Source organism: Macaca mulatta, chromosome 6 (genome assembly GCF_049350105.2).
Source record: "Macaca mulatta isolate MMU2019108-1 chromosome 6, T2T-MMU8v2.0, whole genome shotgun sequence".
Classification (NCBI taxonomy): domain Eukaryota; kingdom Metazoa; phylum Chordata; class Mammalia; order Primates; family Cercopithecidae; genus Macaca; species Macaca mulatta.
Genome location: NC_133411.1, coordinates 185996137 through 186014408, shown reverse-complemented (window position 1 = coordinate 186014408; position 18272 = coordinate 185996137). Strand labels below are relative to the sequence as shown.

At 45.4% G+C, this 18272-nt stretch overlaps 1 protein-coding gene across 8 annotated transcripts in view; it reads right to left on the bottom strand.

Annotated features, from left to right (window-relative positions):
- The window catches only part of ZNF346 (zinc finger protein 346), an 81362-nt gene that overhangs the window by 21339 nt on the left and 41751 nt on the right, over positions 1 to 18272 (bottom strand). For 3 of the 8 annotated variants that reach the window (XR_013395021.1, XM_077937463.1, XM_015141491.3), the window contains exons 4-5: positions 15656 to 15800; positions 9533 to 9766 (exon numbers count right to left, since the gene is read on the bottom strand). The exons of 1 other annotated variant lie outside the window; for it this stretch is intronic. Coding sequence is in view for 4 of the 7 variants with exons in the window: in XM_077937463.1 (XP_077793589.1) it covers positions 9533 to 9766; positions 15656 to 15800 (379 nt within the window). In the remaining 3 variants the exon portion in view is untranslated. The remainder of the gene's footprint in view (positions 1 to 9532; positions 9767 to 15655; positions 15801 to 18272) is intronic. 4 more of the 8 variants (XR_013395022.1, XM_015141492.3, XR_013395023.1 and 1 more) reach the window with 2 other exon arrangements.

Here is an 18272-nt window from a genome sequence, read left to right as displayed (position 1 = left end):
TGGCAATCCACCCGCCTTGGCCTCCCAAAATGCTGGGATTACAGGTGTGAGCCACTGTGCCCGGCATGATCCTTAGCTTTTCTTAACCTCAAACCAATTATACCACAACTTATTTTTTTGAGACAGAGTCTCATTCTGTCGCCCAGGCTGGAGTGCAGTGGCACGATCTCGGCTCACTGCAAGCTCCGCCTCCCGGGTTCACGCCATTCTCCTGCCTCAGCCTCCTGAGTAGCTGGGACTACAGGCGCCCGCCACCACGCCCGGCTAATTTTTTGTATTTTTTAGTAGAGACGGGGTTTCACCGTGTTAGCCAGGATGGTCTCGATCTCCTGACCTCATGATCCGCCTGCCTCGGCCTCCCAAAGTGCTGGGATTACAGGAGTGAGCCACTGCACCCGGCCCACCACTTATTTATTTAGAGACAGAGTTTTGCTCTTGTTCCCAGGCTGGAGTGCAATGGCGTGATCTCCACTCCCTGCAACCTCTGCCTCCAGGGTTCAAGCGATTCTCCTGCCTCAGCCTCCCAAGTAGCTGGGGCTACAGGTGTGTGCCACCATGCCTGGTTAATTTTTTGTATTTTTAGTAGAGACAGGGTTTCACCATGTTGGCCAGGCTGGTTTCAAACTCCTGACCACAGATGATCTGCTTGCCTTGGTCTCCTCCCAAAGTGCTGGGTTTGGGATTATAGGTGTTGAGCCACCGTGCCCAGCCCCACAACTTATTTTTGATTTTTTTGAGACAGAGTCTCATCCTATCACCCTGGCTGGAGTGCAGTGGAGGCAGCTCCGTCTCCTGGGTTCAAGCGATTCTCCTGCCTCAGCCTCCCGAGTAGCTGGGATTACAGGCGTGCACCACCATGCCCAGGTAATTTTTGTATTTTTAGTAGAGATGGGGTTTCACCATGTTGGCCAGGCTGGTCTTGAACTCCTGTCCTCGTGATCCACCCACCTCGACCTCCCGAAGTGCTGGGATTACAGGCGTGAGCCACCGCGCCCGGCCACACCTGGGTAATTTTTGTATTTTCTTTTTTTTGTAGAGATGGCGTTTTGCCATGTTGCCCAGGCTCCAAACCTCTTCACATTGGAACCAGGATGATCTGCCCATAAAACTCAAACTGGCAACGGCTTCCCAGGGCTCTTAGGGTAAAGGCCCACCTCCCTAACATGACCCACAAAGTCATGCGTGAACGCCTGCTCATTTCCTCCACATCACTATGTCCCACACTATCCTACTTGCCCTCTGGGGGGCCTTTCTTGATCCCTGCTCCCCCATCTTATCTCCCCTCATTTTATGCCCAGTCTTGCATTTGTCTTTTTTTCTAAAGTTTGTCACAGTTGTAACTATTTGCTCAATGCCTGTATTCTCTGCTAGACTGTAAGCTCCATAAGGACATAGACAATACCTGTCTTGTTTACTACATATATACCACCATGCCTGGCACATATTAGGTAAAAGTCCAATAAATACTTATTGACTATCTATGAATTTAGTAAGACTTGAAAACTTGTCCTGTATAAAAAGCTGAAGAAACTGGGGGACCAGCATGGGGCTCAGAAACCAGCTCTACTGAGTGGGAGACAAGACCCTAATTAGGGAGAGTAAGTGATGGGGTGAAGCAGAGAAGGATTTCAGTAACCTGGAGGGGACATTCAATGCTCTGGGGGCAAGAAGGATTTGCCTGAATGCTATGTAGGTTTTAGTTCTGGCCTTCTCTGGTAAATATGAGAGAAACGCAAGCCTGGAGTATAAAACCACTCTAAGCCTTATTTGATCTGCTTGGTAGATGATGCATTTGCCCAGGTGGGATTTGGATACCCTAGGTCATTTTACAGTAGATCCATACTTGCCATGAGACACTTGTCAGGGACCCTCAGGAACTAGTCTCTGGATCCAACACAGAACTACATTGGGTTTCAATGTGGGCTCAGGCTCTGCCACTCTTTAGTGTGGAACCTGTGGCAAATCACTTCATCTTTCTGGTTTTAATATCCTCATCTGTAAAATGGTGATAATCAAAGTTGTTCAACAGAGTTATCGTCAGGATTATATCAGGTAATGAAATGTGAGAGCACCGAGCCCAAGCCCTGGGCCATAGCTCCTATCAGTAAGTGTTAGATGACTTGACTAAATGAATGAACTAAATGAATGAGTGGCTTTGAACGAAGCCAGCAGGGAGAAGTCAAGCTGTTAACAAACCTAAATAGGCCGGGCTCATGCCTGTAATCCCAGCACTTTGGGAGGGCAAGGTGGGTGGATCACTTAAGGCCAGGAGTTCCAGACCAGCCTAGCCAACATGGTGGAACCATCTCTACAAAAACAAAAACACCTGAATTCTTTGCTAAGGTAGAATCCTTGTCAGTTGAAGTCATTGCCTGCATATTCTAGGTCAACAGCCTACCTCTGTAAGTAAGAAGGGGGATAGAGTGGGGCTCAGTGCCTCTGCTAGACATTCTATACTTGGAAAGCCTCCTGCCAAGTATGCTCAGAGCTGGAGGCAGGTGGAAGGAGTGTAAGGTTTGGAGCCACACAGAGCTAAAGACCCAAAGTGATATCAACACGGGGATTATTAATATCAAGGTCCTATCAGCTGTATGAGCTCAAACCATTTACTCTGGGTCTCAACCTCTTTGTGAAGTGGTCGAAATTATATCTATTTATAGGAATGTGTGGAAATTAAAATTATAATGTATATATTCCTATCAAAAGGGGATTTAATACCCCTGCCTCTTTGCCTATTTTTTTTTTTTAAATAAAAAAGTATCGATTTTCTTCAAATCCAAGTCCTCTTGAAAATCTATGATCTCAGGCTGGGCACGGTGACTCACACCTGTAATCCCAGCACTTTGGGAGGCCGAGGCGGCTACATCACCTGAGGTCAGGAGTCTGAGACCAGCATGGCTGACATGGTGAAACCCCGTCTCTACTAAAAATACAAAATTAGCCAGCCGTGGTGGCGCATGCCTGTAATCCCAGCTACTTGGGAGGCTGAGGCAGGAGAATTGCTTGAACCCAGGAGGCGGAGGCTGCGGTAAGCCGAGATCACGCCATTGCACTCCAGCCTGGGCAACAAGAGCAAAATTCTGTCTCAAAAAACACAACAACAACAACAAAAAACCTGATTTTTCTTTTTATTTTTTTGAGACAGGGTCTCACCCTGTCGCCCAGACTGCAGTGCAGCGGCACAATCTTGGCTCACCACAACCTCCGCCTCCCAGGCTCAAGCGATTCTCCTGCCTCAGCATCCTGAGAAGCTGGGATTACAGGTGCACGCCAACACGCCTGGTTAATGTTTTTGCATTTTTAGGAGACACAGGGTTTCGCCACGTTGACCAGGCTGGTGTTCAACTCCTGACCTCAAATGATTCACCCACCTCGGCCTCCCAAAGTGCTGGGATTACAGGTGTGAGCCACTGCGCCCGGCCAAGAACACGGGATTTTAAAGTTATGTTATTTGGCTTGATTGCCACCTGCATCTCTAATTGATAATATACAACTTAGTTTTAGAGTCTTTATTTGTTCTCCATAAGGACCAAAAAAAAGAGAAAAAACAAAACTTAAAGAGACACAGGTCGTTTTTTTTTTTTTTTTTTTGAGATAGAGTTTCATTCTTGTCACCCAGGGTGGAGTGCAATGGCGCGATCTCGGCTCACTGCAACCTCTGCCTCCCGGGTTCAAGTGATTCTCCTGCTAGGATTACAGGCACCCACCACCACACCCGGCTCATTTTTTGTGTTTTTAGTGGAGACGGGGTTTCACCAGGTTGCCCAGGCTGGTCTCTAACTCCTGACCTCAGGTGATCCACCCGCCTCGGCCTCCCAAAGTGCTGAGATTACAGGCGTGAGCCACCACACCCAGCCACAGACAGAGGTCTTTCTATAATACGTTCCTCTATGTATTTAAGAACTTGAAATAACTAGCATAAAATGAATATTCCATTCAGTAATAATTTTTTATTTATTTTATTATACTTTAAGTTCTAGGGTACATGTGCACAATGTGCAGGTTTGTTACATATGTATACATGTGCCATGTTGGTGTGCTGCACTCATTAACTTGTCATTTACATTAGGTATATCTCCTAATGCTATCCCTCCCCCCTCCCCCCACCCCACAACAGGTCCCAGTGTGTGATGTACCCCACCCTGTGTCCAAGTGTTTTCATTGTTCAATTCCCACCTATGAGTGAGAACATGCGGTGTCTGGTTTTCTGTCCTTGCGATAGTCTGCTCAGAATGATGGTTTCCAGCTTCATCCATGTCCCTACAAAGGACATGAACTCATCCTTTTTTATGGCTGCATAGTATTCCATGGTGTATATGTGCCACATTTTCTTAATCCAGTCTATCATTGATGGACATTTGGGTTGGTTCCAAGTCTTTGCTATTGTGAATAGTGCCGCAATAAACATACGTGTGCATGTGTCTTTATAGCAGCATGATTTATAATCCCTTGGGTATATGCCCAGTAATGGGATGGCTGGGTCAAATGGTATTTCTAGTTCTAGATCCTTGAGGAATCGCCATGCTGTCTTCCACAATGGTTGAACTAGTTTACAGTCCCACCAACAGTGTAATAAGTGTTCCTATTTCTCCACATCCTCTCCAGCACCTGTTTCCTGACTTTTTAGATTTTTTTTTTTTTTTTTGAGATGGAGTCTCGCTCTGTCGTCCAGGTTGGAATGCAGTGGTGTCATCTCAGCTCACTGCAACTGGGTTCAAGAGATTCTCCTGACTCAGACTCCTAAGTAGCTGGTATTACAAGCACATGCCACCACGCCCAGCTAATATTTTTTTTTTTTTTTTGAGACGGAGTCTGGCTTTTTTGCCCAGGCTGGAGTTCAGTGGCATGATCTCGGCTCACTGCAACCTCCTCCTCCTGGGTTCAAACGATTCTCATGCCTCAGCCTCCAGAGTAGCTGGGATTACTGGCATATGCCACCATGCCTGGTTAATTTTTGTATTTTTAATAGAGATGGGGTTTCTCCATGTTGGTCAGACTGGTCTTGAGCTCCCAACCTCAGGTGATCTGCCTGCCTTGGCCTCCCAAAGTGCTGGGATTACAGGTGTGAGCCACCGCACCCGGCCAATTTTTGTATTTTTAATAGAGACAGGGTTTTGCCATCTTGGCCAGGCTGGTCTCGAACTCCTGACCTCAAGTGATCCACCTACCTTGGCCTCCTAAAGTGTTGGAATTACAGGCGTGAGCCACTGTGCCTGGCCCTAGTTTTCGATTTTAATCAGTAAGTTATTCCTGAGGCAGCGGGAGATACTTTGCTGGTTCAAATTAAAAAGGACTCAACAAGGCCAAATTTATGTTAAGAAAACCTTTGGAAAAGCCTAATATTTTTCTCCTACCAAGTCTTTCTAGACTGGACACCAGGATGTTGAAAACACTGACATTACCCCTTTATTACCAAAGATATGGAGTCAATTTCCAGTTTCCACACATTTATGAAGTAACTTTCTCAAATTCTCTTAGTGCCCACAGTTTCAGGGATAGCTATATGAAGTCTCAAAAAAATCGACATATTAGGGCTGCGTGTGGTGGGTTCGCGCCTGTAATTCCAGCACGTTGGGAGGTCCAGGCAGGTGAATCACCTGAGGTCAGGAGTTTGAGATCAGCCTGGCCAACATGATGAAACCCTGTCTCTACTAAAAATAAAAAAATTAGCCTGGTGTGGTGGCAGGCGTCTATAATCCCAGCTAGTTAGGAGGCTGAGGCAGGAGAATCGCTTGAACCCAGGAGGTGGAGGTTGCAGTGAGCCGAGATAGAACCAGTGCACTCTAGCCTGGGTGACAGAGCGAGACTCTGTCTTAAAAAAAAAAAAAAAAAACTACATACTTGTAAATGTAATATATAATAGTAATATGTAGCAAAATCTATATATTAGTAAAATTTCAATACAATTGTGTACTTTTCAGAAAAGTATCTTTACCATAAAGAAGCTACTATTTCTTAATTTATAGAACCAGTTTTTACTCAGAAATCTACCAGTTTTTACTCAGAAATCTAAGTAAATCAAATTAGTGATGTTCACTCGAGATCTTTCTGTTCTGGAGTAATAGATTATACTATGCAATTATTACAGTAGCCCCGCCACCACACCCCACTCACCATCCGCAGATTTGCTTTCTATGGTTTCAGTTATCTGTGGTCTACTGCAGTCCAAAAATATGAAATAAAAAATGCTGGCCAGGTAAGGTGGCTCATGCCTGTAATCCCAGCACTTTGCGAGGCCGAGCTGTGTGGATCACAAGGTCAGGAGTTCAAGACCAGCCTGGCTAACATGGTGAAACCCTATCTCTACTAAAAATAAAAAAAAATTAGCTGGGCGTGGTGGTAGGCACCTGTAATCCCAGCTACTCGGGAGGCTGAGGCAGGAGAATCGCTTGAAACTGGAAGGTGGAGGTTGCAGTGAGCCGAGATGGCACCACTATACTCCAGCCTGGGCAACAAGAGCAAAAGTACGTCTCAAAAAAGAAAAAAAAAAAAAAAAGGCAGATCTGGCATGGTGGCTCATGTCTGTAATCCCAGCACTTTGGGAGGCCGAGGTGGGTAGATCACTTGAGCCCAGGAGTTCAAGACCAGCCTGGGCAACATGGCGAGACTCTGACTCTACAAAAAACAAAAAAGTAGCCAGGTGGGGTGGCGCACACCTGTGGTTAAGCAATTTGGGAGGCTGAGGTGGGAGGAATGCTTGAGTCTGGGAGCTCCTGACTGCAGTGAGCCATAATTGAGCACTGTGCTCCAGCCTGTGGGACAGAGAAGACCCTATCCAAAAAAAAAAGGAAAAATCCAGAAATGAACAATTCATAAGTTTTTTAAAGTGCTGGCTATTCTGAGTAGCGTGATGAAACCCCAAGCTATCCCACTGTACTCTGTTCAGAATGTGAATCATCTCTTTGTTCGCCACACTGTATATGCTATCTGCTCATTAGTGCCTTAGCCATGTTGGTTCTCAGAGAGAAAAACACAGTATATAGAAGGTTTGGTATTATCCACCATTTCAGGCATCTATGGGGGGTTTTGAAATGTATCCCCTATGGACTAGGCGTGGACTAGTATATTCTAAAAACGTGTATGTCACAAAATGTTAAAATATACATCGACTTTGAAATGTTTTAAGAATATAATTGGAATGTACAGTAAAAAGGCAGCAAATATTTTCTCCCAATGAATTCACAGCAAACAAGAACACATGTAAGAAAAACTATCATCAAGATGGATATTATTTTCCCTCTCTTAACCGTATAATATTCATGAAAACTGAATTTCTTCCAGGTCTTTTTAAATTACCCTTAATGTATAAGAAATGGTCCCTACATTCTAATTTTTCCCGTAAGTGTGAAGTTGGTGATTTTATAAAAAGACCCTGATGAGTTACAATATATTTAAAGTTACACGTTAAAAAATTAGGGCCAGGCGCAGTGGCTCACGCCTGTAATCCCAGCACTTTGGGAGGCCGAGGCGGGCAGATCACGAGGTCAGGAGATCGAGACCATCCTGGCTAACAGGATGAAACCCCGTCTCTACTAAAAATACAAAAAATTAGCCGGGTGTAGTGGCAGGCGTCTGTAGTCCCAGTTACTCGGGAGGCTGAGGCAGGAGAATGGCATGAACCCGGGAGGTGGAGCTTGCAGTGAGCCGAGATCGCGCCACTGCACTCCAGCCTGGGCGACAGAGCAAGACTCAGTCTCAAAAAAGAAAAAAAAAAAAAAACTTAGGAAGATCGGTGGGGCATAGTGGCTCACGCCTGTAATCCCAGAACTTTGGGAGGCCAAAGTGGGCGCATCACCTGAAGTCAGAAGTTGGAAACCAGCCTGGCAAACATGGTGAAACCCTGTCTCTACTAAAAATACAAAATTTAGCTGGGCATGGTGGCATGTGCCTGTAGTCTCAGCTAGTTGGGAGGCTGAGGCAGGAGAATCGCTCGAACCCGAGAGGTGGAGGTTGCAATGAGCCGAGATCATACTACTGTACTCCAGCCTGGGTGACAGAGGGAGACTCAGTCTCAAAATAAGGAAGACCACCTTTCCAGTCAACTTTAAGGAATGTTCATTTTAAAACAGCATTAAAAGTACCAAAATACACAAATACTTTGGGCAAGACTTAAATGCATACTTGATAAAAGCAGGCTGCATGTAATGGCTCATGCCTGTAATCACAGCACTTTGGGCGGCCAAGGTAGGAGGATCACTAGAGTCCAAGAGTTCATGACCAGCTCAGGCAACAAACAGAGACCCTGTTTTTTTTTTTTTTTTTGAGATGTAGTCTTGCTCTGTTGCTAGGCTGGAGTGCAGTAGCACGATCTTGGCTTACTGCAACCTCCACCTCCCGGGTTCAAGCGATTCTCCTGCCTCAGCCTCCCAAGTAGCTGGGACCATAGGTGCGTGCCACTACACTCAGCTAATTTTTGTATTTTTAGTAGAGATGGGGTTTCACCATATCAGCCAGGATGGTCTCGCTCTCTTGACCTCATGATCCACCCGCCTTAGCCTCCCGAAGTATTGCGATTATAGGCGTGAACCACTGCACCCGGCAAGAGACCCTCTTAAAAAAAAAAAAAAAAGGACGGACGCGGTGGCTTGAGACTCCCGTCTCAAAAACAAAAACAAAAACAAAAATAAAAACAGACGGATTTCTATATAAATCTGGCTTTCCAGACTCTTTGGAAAACCTGAAAGAGGGACGGGCACAGTGGCTCATGCCTGTAATCCCAGCACTTTGGGAGGCTGAGGCGGGTGGATCACGAGGTCAGGAGATCGAGACTATCCTGGCTAACACGGTGAAACCCCTGTCTCTACTAAAAATACAAAAAAATTAGCTGGGCGAGGTGGCAGGCGCCTGTAGTCCCAGCAACTTGGGAGGCTGAGGGAGGAGAATGGCATGAACCTGGGAGGCGGAGCTTGCAGTGGGCTGAGATCGTGCTACTGCACTCCAGCACTCCAGCCTGGGTGACAGAGCAAGACTCCGTCTCAAAAGAGAAAAAAAAAAAAAAAGGCCGGGCGCAGTGGCTCAAGCCTGTAATCCCAGCACTTTGGGAGGCCGAGACGGGCGGATCACGAGGTCAGGAGATCAAGACCATCCTGGCTAACATGGTGAAACCCCGTCTCTACTAAAAAATACAAAAAACTAGCCAGGCGAGGTGGCGGGCGCCTGGGTCGCAGCTACTCGGAAGGCTGAGGCAGGAGAATGGCCTAAACCCGGGAGGCGGAGCTTGCAGTGAGCTGAGATCCGGCCACTGCACTCCAGCCTGGGCAACAGAGCGAGACTCCGTCTCAAAAAAAAAAAAAAAAAAAGAAAGAAAACCTGAAAGATATGGTAACAGCTGAGTAGGAGTGGCATTCACTCTTCAGCTGACCATATCCCCTTCCTGGCTCTCATTTTAATTTCTCATCTGGCTTCTGTAGGTATCTGAGTTTGCAAACCCTACTTACAAGACCTAAGGAGGAAAAGCACAACGTCGGCTGGTCCAGGGAGCCCCAGTGGCTAAGCCCTGGTCCAGCTCTGGGTGTGAGCTAGGCCCCCTCACCTGGAAAGTCAGTGACAGCAGGGTCCGCCAGCCGCCCATAGCGTGCCATTAGTTTGAGCTTGGTCTCCTGTTTTCTGTGTTTCTTGCCCACATAATGTTGTTGAGCCATGACAGGGTCGTTGAAAGTCGCATGGCAGAGGCTGCAGAACTTGTCTGGGTCTATCATCTCTCTATTCTGGTGCAAGGCTAAGGTGGAGGCCACAAGGAAAGGATTTGTAAGGTGTTTCGACAGAGCTGCGGTGAGAGAGTTCAAACAGAAACAATGAAAAAACCCAGAAGGTGCCAGGCTTTTGAGTATGCTGAATAGAAAGGGCTGTGACACCAGTTAATCCCACTTGCAGTGTGGCACTGCCTGTGTGAATCACACACGTGAATGCATTCTCTAATTGGGAAACCTGCGAAGATTTGAGGGAGCCCAAAGACTGGCTATTTCATTCAGCAACTTTAACTACTGTAAGCCCACAAATCCTGATTTTTCTCATATTCTTAGGAGGCTCTGAACTTCTGCTATCAAGTTGTCAAATTACAATAGACTCGAGACGCATACTTGCACTCTTGCAGGGATACCTCAGCATTTCCCAGAACTTCACAGCAAGTGGGACACAAAGTTTGGGAGTTTTATTCTCATCCTTGAAGTAATACAGTTGCAGAGCTGGGAACCAATGCACAGATACAGAAATTGAGGCTTGAGTTCCTGGAGCTCATACAGGGTCATTTAGAAAAGGTAACCATACTAGGGATGCCTTTTAGGCTACATTGCATATTAACAGGCTGAGCAGAGAGAAAAGAGGACCATTAACATTTAGTTATGTGTTTTGCTCATGCCTGTAATTCCAGGGCTTTGGGAGGCCAAGGCGGGCGGATCACGAGGTCAAGAGATTGAGACCATCCTGGCCAACATGGTGAAACCCCATCTCTCCAAAAAATAAAAAAATTAGCTGGGCATGGTGGCATGTGCCTGTAATCCCAGCTACTCGGGAGGCTGAGGTAGGAGAATCACTTCAACCTGGGAGGCGGAGGTTGCAGCGAGCCGAGATCGTGCCATTGTACTCCAGCCTGGGTGACAAGAGTGAAACTCCGTCTCAAGAAAAAAAAAAAAAAATTAGTCATGTGTATTGTATATGTATTTTCTCCTTTGGTCCTCAGAACAACCCCAATGAGGTAGGTATCACTTTGCCACATTATTCAGAAAAACTGAGGCTCAGACGAGTGAAGTGGCTTGCCCAAGGTGACCCAGCTAGTGAGTGAAGCCAGGTCTGTGACCCTAAAGCCTATGCTCTCTTTGCTACGCCAGGCTGCCAGAGTGTGGCAAGAAGACCTGAAGGCTATAGCTCTTACTTTCACCTTCAGAAAACATCCCTGATTCTGGCCAATGAATTCAGTTAATCAGAACCTGGTGTAGGCATACCTGTGAGCCTCTTGTGCATCAACATATGGCTAGATGTTGACTGCAGGCTGTGCTGCTGCCTCATAAAGTGGATGCCACAACTCACTAACAAGTCCATGTGGCTGAAATGGTGTCAACCTAGCAACTACTGCTTTAAAAATGTGGGGCCCAGAAGCCCCCACCAGTGGTGGAGGACGGATGGGGCTCAGCAGGACTGAGATGAGATGTCTCAGATGCTCTTCCATACCTTTATCACTTCAACTGGGGAAGTTTTGAGGATTTTGGGCAAGCCAGAAGAAATTTTCTGGCCTTTCCCACAATGGTTTTCCAGTAGAGATAGAATCTCAATTTCTCTGCTTGTTGATTTTGTTTCAGCAAGTCATTAAAAAAGTAATGTACATGTTGTAGAATATCTTATAATATGAGAAAATATTCTGTTTGTGGTGTTAGAGTGTAAAAAAAATCAAGTTACAGGCCAGGCGCAATGGCTCGTGCCTGTAATCCCAGCACTTTGGGAGGCTGAGGCAGGCAGATGATCTGACTCAGGAGTTCTGAGACCAGCCTGGCTGATCTTGGCGCACTGCAACCACTGCCTCCGAGGTTCAAGTGATTCTCCTGCCTCAGCCTCCCAAGTGGCTGGGATTACAGGCATGCGCCACCATGCCCAGCTAATTTTGTATTTTTAGTAGAGACGGGGTTTCTCCATATTGGTCAGGCTGGTCTCAAAACTCCTGACCTCAGGTGATCCACCCGCCTCAGCCTCCCAAAGTGCTGGAATTACAGGCGTGAGCCACTGCACCCGGCCTACTATCTTCCAACTTTTCTGTAATGAATGTAGATTTTTAACATCAGAAAAGAGATATATAATGGTTGTGAGAGAGAACGGTCATTCTTTGAGATACTGAAGAGAAGCATCAGAGGTGAAAGCGTAAGTTAAGTTTAGAAGAACCATTTAATGTGCATCCAATAAAATGAGGGATATAGAGTCTGTTCCCAGAAAATAAACTGAAATATAATAAAGTGTTCTACAGAGATGTTCACTGTAGTGTTATTTGTAACACTAAAAAGTGGGGGGTGGGGAGATTAAATGTTCAGCATTAGAGGAATGTTAAATGTGGTATGATGCACTCACTAAAAATGCTTATAAAGAATTTTTTAATAACATGGGGAAATACAAATGTCATATTAAATAAAAAACGTATAGAAGGCAATTGTATGGCCAGGTGCAGTAGCTCACACCTGTAATCCTAGCACTTTGGGAGGCAGAGGCAGGTGAATCACCTGAGATCGGGAGTTAGAGATCTGGCTGGCCAACATGATGGAACCCCATCGCTACTAATACAAAAATTAGGCAGGGCATGGTGGCTTACGCCTGTAATCCCAGGACTTTGGGAGGCTGAGGCGGGTGGATTACCTGAGATCAGGAGTTTGAGACCAGCCTGACCAACATGGTGAAATTCCATCTCTACTAAAAATACAAAACTGGCCGGGCATGGTGGCTCACATCTGTAATCCCAGCATTTTGGGAGGCCGAGGTGGGTGGATCACCTGAGGTCAGAAGTTCAAGACCAGCCTGCCCAATATGGGGAAACCCCGTCTCCATTAAAAATGCAAAAATTAGCCAGGCGTTGTGGTGGGCGCCTGTAGTCCCAGCTACTCAGGAGGCTGAGTCAAGAGAATTGCTTGAACCCAGAGGGTGGAGGCTGCAGTGAGTCAAGGTTGCACCACTGCACTCCAGCCTGGGCGACAGCAAGACTCTGTCTCAAAAAAAACACAAAAACAACATTAGCCGGGCATGGTGGTGAGCACCTGTAATCCCAGCTACTCGGGAGGCTGAGGCAGGAGAATCGCTTGAACCTGGGGGGCAGAGGTTGCAGTGAGCTGAGATCGCGCCACTTCACTCCAGCCTGGGTAGAAGAGGGAGACTCCATCTCAAAAAAAACACAAAAAACATAAAAGAAGGCAATTATACACACCATACGGTAAGATCATTGTTTGAGGCCAGGAGTTCAAGAGTAGCCTGAGCAACACAGTGAAACCCCGTCTCTACTAAAAATACAAACATTGGCCAGGCGTGGTGGCACGCGCCTGTAGTCCCAGCTACTTGGGAGGCTGAGGCAGAATCGCTTGAACCCAGGAGGCAGAGGTTGCACTAAGCCTAGATCGTGCCACTGCACTCCAGCCTGGGTGACAGAGTGAGACACCATCTCAAAATAAATAAATAAATAAATAAAAATAAATTAAAAAGAAAATTAAAAAACCCCACATGTGTAATCCATATGTGTATACTGGTATTTTGAAACATCACCAACATATTAACAGTATTTCTCTTTTGGTGGTAGGATTTGGGTGACATTTTAGTTTCTTCTTTGTATCTTTTGCAATTGCTTGAAGTGGAATTATTCATAATGAGTATGCATTGTTTTTATAAAAACATTAAAGTTATTTAAAGTAGTCTATGTTTATATGCACATATACACGGAGCTAACCTAGATATACATAAAACAAATATACACACAGACATACACAGATACACATAACAATAAGATTATAGGAGAAACAGATTATAGGAGAAACCAAAATGTTAACAGTGTTTATCTGTGAATGGTAAAATTATGGGTAACTTTTCTTTCCATTTATCCATGTTTTCCTTATCTCTCACAACATGCTTATATTACTTTTACATTAAAAAGTGTTTAATCTCAGAAATATAGTTATAAAGTCGTGTAATAACATGGAAATGTGCGTAAGCTGTAAAATTAAATGAAAAGTAAGAGCAGGATATAAAGGGTACATGCATTACAATCACAACTATATAAAAACAAAGTATGTGGCAAAAGCTGAACATGAATATGGAAAATAATCTCTTGAGTATGAAATTTCAGGGACCAGGCATAATGCAGAGAATTTTCCCATTTGTGGAAAAATAAGTCTGTGACCTTATAAATTTTTTTTTCTTTTTTTTTTTTTTTTTTTGAGACAGGGTCTTGCTCTGTCCCCCAGGCTGGTATACAATGGTGCGATCTCAACTCACTGCAACCTCTGGCTCCTGGGTTCAAGCGATTCTCCTGCCTCAGCCTCCCAAGAAGCTGGGACTACAGGTTCGTGCCACCACGCCCAGCTAATTTTTGTTATTTTTAGTAGAGATAGGGTTTCACCATGTTGACCACGCTGGTCTCGAACTCCTGACCTCAAGTGATCCGCCCACCTTGGCCTCCCAAAGTGCTAGGATTACAACAGGCATGAGCCACCACGCCCGGCCTATGTCCTGTGTTTTTAATACACATTATTGTATCCTCACAACCGATGAAGTAGATAGTATTATTATCATTGTATAGGTTAGGCAGTTCAGACACAAAAAAGTCATATAAACAGTAACAGTGCCAGGCTTTTAAACCTGGGACTCTGTGACTTCAAAGTCCACATTCTGCTGTTTCATACCATGACGTGGGTGTGATCAAAAGGTGTAATTATGAGTGGCCAGGTGTGGTGGCTCATGCCTGTAATCCCAGCATTCTGGGAGGCCGAGATGGGAGGATCACTTAAGGCCAGGAGTTCAAGCCCAGCCTGAGCAATATAGTGAGAAGCCATCTCTATTTAAAAAAAAAAAAAAAAAGGTTTTGGCCAGTGTGGTGGCTTACGCCTATAATCCTAACATTTTGGGAGGCTGAGGCGGGTGGATCACGAGGTCAGGAGATTGAGACCATCCTGGCTAACATGGTGAAACCCCGTTTCTACTAAAAAATACAAAAAAATTAGCCGGGCATAGTGGTGGGTGCCTGTAGTCCCAGCTACCAGGAAGGCTGAGGCAGGAGAATGGCATGAACCTGGGCAATGAGCCGAGATCACGCCACTGCACTTCAACCTGGGCAACAGAGCGAGACTTTGTCTCAAAAAAAAAAAAAAAAAAATTATGAGTGATTTTTCACACTACCTTCAAAGCCTTCCAAAACACTGTTGTCAGTAAACACATAAAGGATAATACTATTACTAATAGTGTAGTCTACTTCTTGGTCCAAAATAGAGAAGCAAAAATTATCAAGGAAACAATGAAATAAACATCAAAGAACTTTCACTCTTGACTAATTGCAATTAGCAGAGGTTAAAACCCCAGAAAGTCAGGAGTTAATGAGATGAAAGTGAGGGCTGAGCCTTAGTCATGACAAGATAAAGGGGGCTATTTCAGAAGTCACTGTACTGGGAATGAACTCATGGCAGTTACAGATTGCGGGGCAGTAGTAGCAGCACTGAAGTATTCAGCTTTGAAAGACAAGTCCCTGTCTTGAGGAGAACAGGCAGCTTTTGAGGATTAAAGTGAGTAGGCCATAACCTGAGCATGTGAAAAAGACAAGGATTTAGCTTTCAACTTGGAACATGCAGTAATAAGGGCAGGTGGATGCTGGGATGGAAAAATCTAAGTGAGAGAGGTAGGAGATAGAATGCTCTCATGGTATGCACGGCCTGGAGGACTTTGGCACTCCTGAGTTATAATTATTAGTCAGGACAAAAGCTCAGGCTATAGAGAAAAATCTATCACCAAAGAAAGGGAGGTTAGGTGAGCATAATTCTGAGATTGCATTTCAATGAAACTGGGTCTAGTTGGAGATTTTTAAGGGTTCTCAAAAGGAATTCAACCTCAAGTCTGTGGCCCCAGTGAGGATCTCTGTGAGTCCCTGGCAATGGTGCCCTGAGGACAGGAGGGGTCCCACTACAGCACTACTCAGGAAAACCAGTACCTTCCACCTTAGTGGATTGCTGCTTCAGCTTTAAGTTCTTTGCGTGGGTCTTCCCCAGGTAGTGCGACTGGGCCACGACAGGGGAGGAAAAGGTCATGTTACAGATGGGGCAGCACTGGTTCTTGTCTTTGCTTCTGCTGCTCTTCTGGTTGGAAGAAAGAACACAGGTCTGATCATACCACTGCCCCGCCAGAAAACCTTCAATGGTTCCCCACTGCCCATAATAGAATAGGCATTTACAGCCCCCCTCACACATTAACCCCAACCTACTTTCTAGATTCTTCTCCAGCTACTTCGTCCCAGGCTCTACTCACCATCCCCCACTTTATTCTCTGGTGCTTCCTTGATTTGCTTTGGCCATTCCTGCTGTCTAAAATGCTCTTCCTTCCTTTCCTGCTTGGCAGCGTGTCTGCTTAGCCTTGAAGACCCAATTTAAATAAAAGCTTTTCTTCTGGGGGACTTTCTCTCAAAAAAAAAAAAAAAATCATTCAGTAAACAACTATCAAGTCCCTTTGTCTGTGTATTCCAGGAAGAATAATTAACCCTGCTCCTCTTCTGTACTCCAAGAGTACATGAAATAGACCTCTGTCCTACCACTTGCCACCCTAAACTGACAGTGTGTCATAGCTTAGGAGACTTTTCTGTGAACTCAAGTGTAACACTGGAACAGGCACTATTTGACTCATTTTTGTTTCCTATCCTTCACACCCCGCTGGAGTCTGGCACACAGTAGATGCTCAGAGTTTGCTGAACAAGTGGACCATTAGGTTGTGGTTTTTTTTTTTTTTTTTTTTGAGACAGGGTCTCACTCTGTTGCCCAGACTGGAGTGCCATGGCACGATCTCGGCTCACTGGAACCTCCACCTCCAGGGCTCAAGCAATTCTCCCACCTCACCCCATCAAGTAGCTGGACTACAGGAACACACCACCACACCTGGCTAATTTTTGTATTTTTTGTAGAAGTGGGGCTTTACCATGTTGCCTAGGGTGGTCTCAAACTCCTGAGTTCAAGCAATCTGCCCGCCTCAGCCACCTAAATTCCTAGGATTACAGGCATGAGCCACTGCACCCAGCCTCCCACTGCATTCTAGTTGCTGATTATGATTAGGCTAGAAAACCGCATATTTCAAGACTACATAAAGGGATCCCAACATCTCTCTCAGAAAGCCTGATCTCTGAATAGGGTGCAAAGATGTAAAATAAGTTGCCCAGGGTCATAGAGTTGATCTTGCCTTTCTGAATTATAAATTATAAGAAAAGGGCCAGGTGTAGTGGTTCAGACCTGTAATCCTGGTACTTTGGGAGCCTGAGGCAGGAAGATCGCTTGAGACCAGGAATTTGAGACCAGCTTGGGCAACAAAGCGAAACCCTGTCTCTATGAAAAAATTTTAAAAAACTCAGCCAAGTGTCTGGGCGCAGTGGCTCACACTTATAATCCCAGCACTTTTGGAGGTTGAGGCAGGCAGATCACTTGAGGTCAGGGATTTGAGACCAGCCTGGCCAACCTGGTGAAACCCCATCTCTACTAAAAATACAAAAATTAGCTAGGCGTGGTGGCGCATGCCTGTAGTCCCAGCTACTTGGGAGGCTGAGACAGGAGAATCGCTTGAACCAAGGAGAAGGAGGTTGCAGTGAGCTGAGATCGTGCCACTGCGCTCCAGTTAGCCAGGCATGGTGGTGTGTGCCTGCAGTCCTAGCTACTTGGGAGGCTGAAATGGAAAGATCACTTGAGCTTGGGAGGCTGAGGCTGCAGTGAGCCATGATTGTACCACTGCACTCCAGCCTGGGTGACAGAGCCAGGTCCTGTCTCATAAAGAGACAGATAGAGAAATAGATAGAAAGGAGGGAATCCAGGGATAAATAAATAAATAATAAGAAGGGAAACCAGGGGATGAGTCCAGTGAATTTTGAGAAGAGATAAACAAGGACCTTCCTAACCTGTGGCTACTATAATAGGAGGTAGCAGTTTATAGAGTAAACTCTTATTTTTGAGCATCTACCGGGAATTGAAAATTTTACCTCACAATACCTTAAGAAGTAGGAATTATCTTTACTTTATGGGTGAAGTTCGCAGAGGTTAAGTGACTTGGCCAGGTCACCCGACCAGTAAGACACACAGCCAGCTTTGAGCCCTAGTCTGCTCAATTTCTTTTCCCATGATGAGATGGTACTCCTGAGGGGTTGGGTGTTGCTTCAGCATAATGCTCATAATATTTCTGAGCCAAAAAGCACATGTGATCACCTCTAAATCAGAACAGACATTTGGAAAGGAGTTACTTCTGCTTATTTATTCAAAACATTCAAGTGCTGAACTTAGTTCTTTTCCCTGGCTCTCGAGAAAGCAAGCAGCCTGGCTTCTTTCCACTTTCTCTTGTCTGGCTCCAATAAACCACTAGGTGGTAATATGTAATATCGACTCCATTACTGAGTCCCTACTATGTGCCAGGCTCTGAATTGGGTGCTTTTTATAAACCTGCCCTCAATTTTAGTTTCGAAAAATCCTGAAAGGTAGTTGGTATTACCATCCTCATTTTTATACAGGAAGAAACCAAGGCTTTGTGAAGTAACAGACTTGCCCAAGTCACACAACAGGGCCAGGATTTGAAGCCAAGACAGT